This window comes from Pseudonaja textilis, chromosome 3 (assembly GCF_049901715.1).
Source record: "Pseudonaja textilis isolate UNSWEBS1 chromosome 3, rPseTex1.2, whole genome shotgun sequence".
Taxonomy (NCBI): Eukaryota; Metazoa; Chordata; class Lepidosauria; order Squamata; family Elapidae; genus Pseudonaja; species Pseudonaja textilis.
The window spans coordinates 4,342,570-4,351,767 of record NC_141992.1 but is presented as its reverse complement, the minus strand read 5'-3'; the positions used below and the strand labels follow the sequence as shown (position 1 = coordinate 4,351,767).

Below are 9,198 nucleotides of genomic sequence, written 5' to 3'. Positions count from 1 at the left end.
GAAAGGCGGCTAAAACAGCTGGGGAATTCTGGGAGTTGAAGTTCTGCAGGCTTAAAGTTGCCAAGGTTGGAGACTCCTGGTCTAAAACCAGCTTTTCTGTCCTAGGAGTTAAAATCTATCCCACATCTTCTTTCTTTTTTTTTAGGAGTAAGTATTCACCAGACTTTTTGTTTCAATGATTTTATTTTTAAAAAAATTAAAGACCTCCATGGCACAAACTTCTCAGCACAATTAAAGGTTAGTTTTCAATAGTGACACTACAATTCCATTCAGGTAAATCCAGAGAGAAAGAGAGAGAGAGAGAGAACCAATCTAAATTTCAACAAAATAATAAAAAAAGATCACTTCAAACAAGGTCTTTCTTTAAAAAAAAATCAAATTTGCAAATAGGGCTATTTATACTGGCGTTTCATTTCCTTTTCTTTTCCTGCCAACACGCACAATGCCAGCATCCCCTTTCCCGAGAAAAATGAGAATATATATATATATGTATATAGATATATACATAGATATATCTCCCCAGGAAGTGCTGAGTAATTTAAAAAGTGTTCTGATACGACGTATACAGATGAGGTAATTTACAACACAGACGTTGTTACAATCTGCAGGTTTTTGGGCTACAAGGCCAGGATAAGCACCGGGAAGAAAGTTGAGATCTGTGTTTTCTCGACGCCTGCCCCTTTAAGGTGCGTGGACTTCAACTCCCAGAATTCCCTGACTCCCGGGAAATCCTGGGAGTTGAAGTCCACACATCTTAAAGGGGCAGGCGTCGAGAAAACACTGGTTTACATCAACTCAACCTCAATATTTCCATCTTGGGTTAGCTTGGATGGATACTGCTCCCCTTGGTGACTCCCCCTCCCAACCCCTTAAATCCTCGTCACCTCGCACCCGGCACCCTCTGGAAAGCATGCGATGAGTCCCTCCTTTCGCCTTGCTTGCCAAATTCAAGGATCAAAAGAAAGCAAAGGGTTGAGTCGATCCCCGGCTCCAGAACCCTCCGGAAGGGAGCTGTCCTCGTGCAAAATCTAGGCACACCTATTTCCCGCAGGCGCCACCATGGGAAATTTCCTGCCGTCAGACATCCGGAAGTCCTTCCTCATCTGCCAAGTCCCGTGCTATTGCTTCCTGCTCCAGCACCCATCCCGTCCCCGACGAACGCAATACGTGCCCCCCCGCCCCATTCCCAAGTTTCCAGAAAGTTGCATATATTTATAGAACTCGAGGCCTCCCCAAGACGGTTAGCAGGCCACGCGTAGCAATGTTGCCGATGGAGATTTTTCACGGAGGATCGGAGATGGGGTTACCAAGGCTCCTCCAAAACAGCGAGCTACAGACTGCGGTGGTTCGGAAAGAGGAGCTTCCATCTTGTCCTTCGCGGCGGTGGCAGCCGCCCCCTTGACGTCCCAGCTCAGCGAGAGGAAAACGCAGGCACCCTCAAACCCCGAACGACATTTTGGCTTGTGAGCACGCTTCTTGTAAGGCTTCCGAGCACTGGGTCGTGGCGGCCACCGAATTCCTGGCAAGGTGCCGAAAACACACACACACACACACACACCCCGAACACATACACACCCAGATCCCAGCCTCCTGGTCCGAAGCCCCAATTCGGGGGTTAAGAGGCTGCGCGTCATGTAAAACGTTTTGATACTGACCCGGGGGAAGAGACTCCGCGCAGGCGACGTTAAACCTAACCTTTGATAAATTAAAAAAAAAAAAAAAATTAATAAGTTTTTATTTACAGCCGGGAATTCCCACGTAAGGTTATTTCAGCATAAAGAAGAGCGAGACCGATTTACCTACAGAGGCCTCTGCATTTCTGGGGTGTGCACGTGGGTGTGTATGTGTGTAGTAGTAATCGTAGTAGACAGACACACAGTCACACAGGGAGTGGATACCATCCTTCACCAGGAGGCTCTTACAAGCTGGCCTTGGGTTGTTGTTTTTTTTGCATTGTTTTTCACAGGCCGTTCTGTTTTCTCGAAAATCACAGCCGGCTTGCAACTTTCCGCCAAGTCCCTCTAAGTAACACGCACGTGTACACAACACCCCTGCCGCGACATGGCACGTGGAGAGAAAAAAGATATACGGGAGGGCAGACGGGGCAAGCAAGCAAACCCCTAGATCCGTTTGGGGGTTTTTTTCATTTTCTTTTTCTTCCCACGATCTAACCTGTTAGAAGTTCGAGAAGGGAAAGGAAAGGAAAAATTTGATTTCTCCAGGAAAAAAAAAAAGGAGAAAAAAAATGGATTTCTCCAGGAAAAACAAAAAACAGGTGAAAAAAAAATGGATTTCTCCAGGAAAAACAGGTGAAAAGTTGGGATATTTTTTTTTTCCAGAATCCCAGAAGAACGTAACGGGGTAGAGCTTGACGGTGGAGCCGGATGCTAACTTTGGAGGGGTGGCATGGATCAGACGGCGAGGCCTGGAGGCTTTGGATTAAGATGTCGAGAAGACCATCGCATAGGATAACGGAGCGCGCTGTCCTCTTTTTTTCGGCAAACCATCCGTTCCGAGCCGCCGCAGACCACGGCGACGTGGCTTCCCAAGATGTCCCTTGTCCTCCAAATCTTGCCGGCTTTCCAAGGCTGGGATTCCACAGAGGTGTGGGCAGGCGATGGGAAGATATTATATTCCCCTGCAAAGCGGGGGCGGGAGAGAGAGAAGAGGCATCGGCGCGTCGTAAGGACGAGAGAAACCGAGGTGAGGAAGAACCGGCGTCCTCAGTTTGGGAGAGTCTTCAAGGAGGACCTGGGAAAAGGGGAGAGCAGGAACAGACGAGGAACGGGTCTGTGAAATATATATATATATATATGGTATTCAACTTTGTTCGGGTATTTTCCCACGTCATTATAGTTGTGCTTTTAAAGTTGTAGCAACGTTTCGGCAGAATCTCATCTGCCATCATCACGGCTTCTGTACTGTGTTCGTCTGTGAGTCAGACTTTTACAGTTGTTTCAGTTTTAAATTTGTAAAATCTGACTCACAGATGAACACAGTACAGAAGCCGTGATGATGGCAGATGAGATTCTGCGAAACGTGCTACAACTTTAAAAGCACAACTATAATGACGAGGAAAATACCCGAACAAAGCTGAATACCATACATGTAAGTACCATAAAACTTAAGAAAACATGTGTATGTATGTATGTATGAATGTATGTATGTATGTATGTATATATTTTTTGCCAGGGTTTTCCTCTGAATTACAAAAAGTTCAAGTAAAAAAAAAAGGCAGGCCTGGGGAGGGACGAGGGGAATTCGGCGTAAGAAGATCCATCAGTGTATATATATATATATACATACATACATACATACATACATACATATATGTTTTCTTAAGTTTTCACGGGTACTTACATATATGGTATTCGGCTTTGTTCGGGTATTTTCCCACGTCGTTGTAGTTGTGCTTTTAAAGTTGTAGCAGCGTTTCGGCAGAATCTCATCTGCCATCATCAGGCTTCTGTATTGTGTTTGTCTGTGAGTCAGACTTTTACAGTTGTTTCAGTTTTAAATTTGTAAAATCTGACTCACAGACGAACACAATACAGAAGCCTGATGATGGCAGATGAGATTCTGCCGAAACGTTGCTACAACTTTAAAAGCACAACTACGACGACGTGGGAAAATACCCGAACAAAGCCGAATACCATATATATGTATGTATGTATGTATCTATGTATGTATGTATGTGTATATATATATATATATCCAGGGGGTGGGGGGAGAGAGAGAGAGAAAGATACATATGGATGATGTGACAGAACGACAATCGATCCACAAGCAACAGTTCCAACATGGCTCCTCCTGTCTCTCTTTCCTTCCTCCCCCCTTCCCCACATTGGCTACAAGAGGCTGTGGAGGGTGGAGGGTGTGAGTGGAGGAGGACCCTCAGCGCTTGGGTGGCTCCAGTCCGGCGTCTGGGAGGTGGGGTGGGGGTTTGGGGGTCCTTTATTGCTGAGCCCCTGCGGCAGCAGGTACTGGCATTCCCAGCGGGTTGGCAGCGGCAATCACGGGCGAGCCGGCTAGAGGTCCGAGGGGGGAAGACGTTGCCACGGAAGAAATTCCTGGGGGGAGAGAGAGAAGAGGAAAAAAAAGGAGAAAATTAGGGACCCGGAGGGAGAAATTTTTGGCCCCCTCCCCCAGTGAGAATGGCTTCTGGTGTGCTTGGTGCTCGTGGTTGTTTCGTTGCAGACGTTTCATGACCCAACTAGGGATCATCAGCAGGGAGGGAGGGAGGAAAGGAACGAAAGGAGGGAGGGAGGGAGGGGGGGGGAGGGAGGAAGGAAGGAAGGAAGGAAGGAAGGAAGGAAGGAAGGAAGGAAGGAAGGAAGGAAAATGTCATGCCCCCTGTCAGAGTCTGAATCTGAGGAGGAAGACAAACAGCCAACAGGGAGTGGGAGTGTGGCTCTGTTGGCTGGGGAGGAAACTGGGGAAGGGCAAAGTCTGGCTGGGCAGAGCAGGGGAGAGGTAGAACAAGGGAGAGGAGGTTCAGAGAAAGACCAAGGCCCACCCCCTCTTCATCCTAGGGCACGCAGGGAGGAATGAAGAGAGCAACGGGGGGTTGCGTGGCTTACGAGGAAGGAAAAGGCCCCGATTCCATTCACAAGGCACACCTGGGAATAGAGTTTAAAGGAGAGGCAGTTGGGAGAGGTGTTTCTTGGGAACAAATGTTGAGTTTCTCTTGTGTTGGCTGATGTTATGAGTTCCTGGCATCCTCCCAACTGGTTGGATTTACCACTGTGTTACTTCACTTCTGGAACTCCTTATCTTACCCTGCCGGATTTATTATCTTATCTTGCCTTGCTGAATCCATAGTTTAAAGTTTTCAGTTTAAAACATTTGAATTGGAATATCTGCAGCCAAAGTCTGTTGCAGGTTCGGAGGAGAGTTTTTCTCCAGACCGGATGGTAACCGGGACACTGGAGGCAAAGTTGGAGCTAATAAAGGGACCCAGACTTATTCTCTAACTGTGTTGCCTTTGTGCCACGCCCCAGGTCATCACGGAAGGTGGGAGGGAGGGAGGGAGGGAAGGAAGGAAGGAAGGAAGGAAGGAAGGACAGACATTGGGGTCCCTGGTATTCTCTGAACGTGGTTTCCTTGCAAACATTTTATGACCCAACTAGTGAATGTCATTACGGGAGGGAGGGAGGAAGGAAGGATGGAAGGAAAGGATTGGGGTCCTTGGTGTTTCTTGCAGACATTTCATGACCCAACTAGGGAACATCATCAATGGTAGAAGAGGAGAATAGGAGGAGGAGGGGGAGGAGACTGAGGTTGTTGGTGCTCTCTGAACTTGACTGTTTCCTTACAGACATTTCATGACCCAACTAGGGAACATTATCATTGCTAGAAGGGAAGTGGGGTGGTTTATACGCAGTGGCTTGCCCTGTCGGGGAGCCCAAGTAGCACGACAGAATGGCTTTCGGGAGAATCAGCCTGCTCCCTACCACAGCATCCCAGAGGGACTCACCTGACAGCATCCCAGCGCTGCTCACAGGTGTGCTGCTCCCTGGAAGGCTGGCCGAATTCATCCGAGCCTGGTCCTTCACAATTGGGTCTGGAAAGATAAGAAAGACAGGACGATGATCCCTGGCGTGGGCTTCGGGCGTTTGTCAAGTGAGCTCTGGCCCCCCATGTTATGACCTTTCCTAGCCACAGTTGTTAAGTGGATCGCTGCAGGTCATCAGTTTAGAAACCCGTTTGTTGAGTGAATCGGGCTTCCCCGTGGACTTTGCTGGTTTAGGTGGTTGCAAAAGGGGGAATCTCAGGAGACTGCAACCATCATAAATGTGAGTCTTGGTGCCAAAAAAAATCTGAATTTTGATCACCTGACCAAGGTCGTAAGTGTGAATAATTGTCGTAAGTCATTCTTTGCAGTGCTGTTGTAACTTTGAACTGTCACTGAATGAACTGTTAAGACAAGGACTATCTGTATTTAGTGCAGCCTTCCAGAACCCTCCAAACATGAGGGACTACAAATGCCAACATCCTTAGCCATCCTTAGCCACTGACTAACAATCCTGTACTTTAATACATTTAGAGGGCCTCAACTCCTATTCTTTTCCTAAACTTGGCAATTTTTAAGATATGTGGACTTCAACTCCCAGATGTCAGGATTCCGGCAGTTACTCCAATTAAATCATGAGCTTCAAACCACATTCCCAAAACTAAAATAAATTAGAAGTTAACATTCCGGCATTAATGCCGACTCAGAGATACGTAATTCACCGTCACCCTTGATCCTGCTTTCCCCACCCCCAACCCCTCTGGGTGTATCATCCAACGAAACACATTCATAGCCCAGAGTCATCCATCATGTTCTCCAATTAGATTTTTTTGCATAGCAGAAGCTTCAGCCATCTCATCGGTCTTTGAAGAAAATATGAATGGAATCTCCTTTCAATTCCACACTGCCACCTGATCTGTGAAACTCCCCCCCCCTTCTTTCTTTCTTTAATCAACTATAAAACGTGTATACAAAATGTTTTATGAGTTGACACCAGAATTCCCTAGCCAGCTTGGCAACTGTTATGGCCTGTTGGCTGCGGGCCCCTCCAGCAGCCAGATCGGAGGAGGTGATGTGGGAATCAAGGCCAACATCAGGGCAACCTGAGAGCTCCGAGGGGGGAAGAGGGAATGGATTTGGCTGAGAGAGACAGAGAGATAGAGACAGAGAGAGAGAGACAAACACTGAGGCGGAGCCTAAGCCGTCCGTCAGCCCTCAGATTGGGAGTCAACAGTCCCCAGGACTGGAAGTGGCTGATGAGGAAGAGGAGGAACAGCCGGGTCCAGTGCCTGACACATGGATGAGCAGAAGGCAGAGGAGAGGAGAGCAGTGGAAATCTATGGGCCGGTCCTTGGGACGGAGGAGCCACTGCTGCTAGTGAAGCCCCACCCTAGCTCTGGGGATAAAAGGCAGGGGGCGGGGATGAATAGATGTGGCAGACAACTGCTGGACAGATTTGTTAGCCTAGACAGAGAGAGACCTTTTGCCAGGACTGCCGGTGCTCCTAATATAAGGGAACATTTACCGTATTTGTCGGTGTATATGACGCATTTTTTCCCAAGTGGATGGAAACGTCTGTGCGTCTTACACAGCTAATGTTGCCAAAGCCCCACCCTCCCGCCAGCCCCCACCCTCCTTTAGCCTCTGCCTCCCAGCCATTTGCCTCCTTGCAGCAAACAACCTGGTTTCTCAACCTCAGCTTCAGCACAGCCTGCTTAGCCCAAGCAGCTGACTGTCGGTTGGATCAGCCTCCCGACGATCAGCTGTTCCAAGCTGCAGGTTTCCTGCTGGGTTTTTCAGTCTGCCCGCTTGACTCGGCCTTCCCGAGAACCAGACTCACAGAAGTAAGGGTGCTCCATGGCTTCTCTGGCGGTCAGTCTGGACTGGTGATCGTATCGCAACAACTTGTCCAAGAAATCTAAGGCTTCGGGGCTGACCAAGTGCTGGTTCTCACTGTGGACGAAACGTTCCCATCGTTTCCGTGAGTGCCTGCGAGAGAGAGAGAAGGAAGAAACGCAACTGCTTTAACTCAGGTAGGCGCATCACTGTCTATTTGATTTGTATCGCCGCCTATTCGCCATGGCGACTCTATTCATCGAAACTGTCTTATTATTTAAGGAAATTTACCTGGCCTCTCAACTCACCCAAGATCAGGGGTCCTTGGTGGTCTCTGAGCCTGGTTGTTTCCTTGCAGGTGTTTCATTACCCAACTAAGGAACACCATCAGTGCTAGAAGGGAGTGGGGTTTGCTGTCAGTCCCTTCTAGCACTGATGATGTTAGGAACCCTCATTTCAACCCTTGGCTGCAAATATTCTCCTTTATTGGTATTCTGGGCAGCTTACAAAAATAAAACCCCACATTTTTCAAGCCCCAATAAATACACACACAGACACACACAAAAATACAAACACAGAGAGAGAGAGTGAGAGAGACAATCAAACCAGGCACTTGATGATCTCTGTGTCCCCAGGCCCATTTTCCAAAACCAGGAAACCAAAGATAATGTTCTAAAAGTCAACTGTCAATCAGGATATTCGGGAAGTTCAAACGAGTATAAAGGATTATTGCTAGCTTAAGTTTGCTACAAGAATCTCAGCTTCTAACGGTCAAGGGAAATGAGTGGAAACTAAGAAGGCATTCCAGGCGGGCTGGACTTAGATCTCTTGTGGGAACGCAGGGATTCGTGGCTTATGACGTGTTTGACACTCCCGTCTCTCCTTGGGCTCAGCTTGGTCATCTCCTACAGCAACTGGACTTTCTTGGATTTTCCATTCCCCTCCCTTCCTCTAACACAGTGGCCCCCAACCTTTTTGGTGCCACGGCCCGGTACCGGCATCATCTGCGGCCCGGTACCGGCATCATCTGCGCCCGGTACCAGCATCAGCACACATGACAAGGCGAGCCGAGCGACCGGCCAGCCAGCCGTCCCCCGCTTCTCCCCGCCACCTTCAACTCCTCCTTTGTACCTTTGTCGATGGGCTTCGCTTCGGGACGGTCGCTCAGCTCGCCTTGCCTCGTGTGCTGAAAGAATCCTTGCGCCTTAGTTTCATTCGAAGCCCTCCCCCTTCGATGAAACTAAGGCGCGAGGATTCCTTCAGGACCCAAATGCCGCTTTCCAACCGGAAAAGCTCACCCGGAAGCACTTTCTCGTCAAACAAGATGGCGGCGCCCAGCAAACCGGCGTCCCGGTAGGAAATGTTCCACGGACCGGTACCGGTCCGTGGCCCGGTGGTTGGGGACCCCTGCTGTAACACACCTATCCACACAGAGACATAATTTGTGGGACGTGTTTGGCTCTCAATCCGTTCCACCCTACCTGCCCAGGATGTCATTGAAACGGGGGTCCAGCTCAATGTTGTATTTGTCAATATAGTCGTATAGGTCTTCTGTTCCCAAGACTTTGGCTATTCTCACCAACTGCGGACAGACAACGGGAGATAGTGGATGCAATGATTAAAAAAAAATTCAATACAGATAATCCTCGACTTACGACAGTTCGTTTAGTGACTATTCAAAGTTACAACGGCACGGGAAAAAAAAGCAACTTATGGCTGTTTTTCTCACTTACAACCGTTGCAGCATCCCCGTGGTCATGTGATCAAAATTCAGACGCTTGGCAACTCATGCCGGAACCGATCTTCTGGAAACTTCCCTCTAGCCGTGTGTGTGCTATAGCTATTATGAT

The 9,198-nt window shown here is 48.4% G+C and overlaps 2 protein-coding genes across 2 annotated transcripts in view; both read right to left on the bottom strand.

Moving 5' to 3' along the window:
- Positions 1-58: 58 nt before the first annotated feature.
- SRXN1 (sulfiredoxin 1) overlaps positions 59-9,198 on the bottom strand; it is a 126,158-nt gene continuing 117,018 nt past the window's right edge. Inside the window, exon 3 of the transcript XR_015742660.1 lies at positions 59-76. The gene's annotated coding sequence lies outside the window, so the exon portion shown is untranslated. The remainder of the gene's footprint in view (positions 77-9,198) is intronic.
- CSNK2A1 (casein kinase 2 alpha 1) overlaps positions 3,114-9,198 on the bottom strand; it is a 43,854-nt gene continuing 37,769 nt past the window's right edge. The window contains exons 10-13 of the mRNA XM_026721266.2: positions 8,830-8,930; positions 7,353-7,501; positions 5,477-5,563; positions 3,114-4,070 (exon numbers count right to left, since the gene is read on the bottom strand). Coding sequence (XP_026577051.1) covers positions 3,955-4,070; positions 5,477-5,563; positions 7,353-7,501; positions 8,830-8,930 — 453 coding nt within the window. The 3' untranslated portion in view covers positions 3,114-3,954. The remainder of the gene's footprint in view (positions 4,071-5,476; positions 5,564-7,352; positions 7,502-8,829; positions 8,931-9,198) is intronic.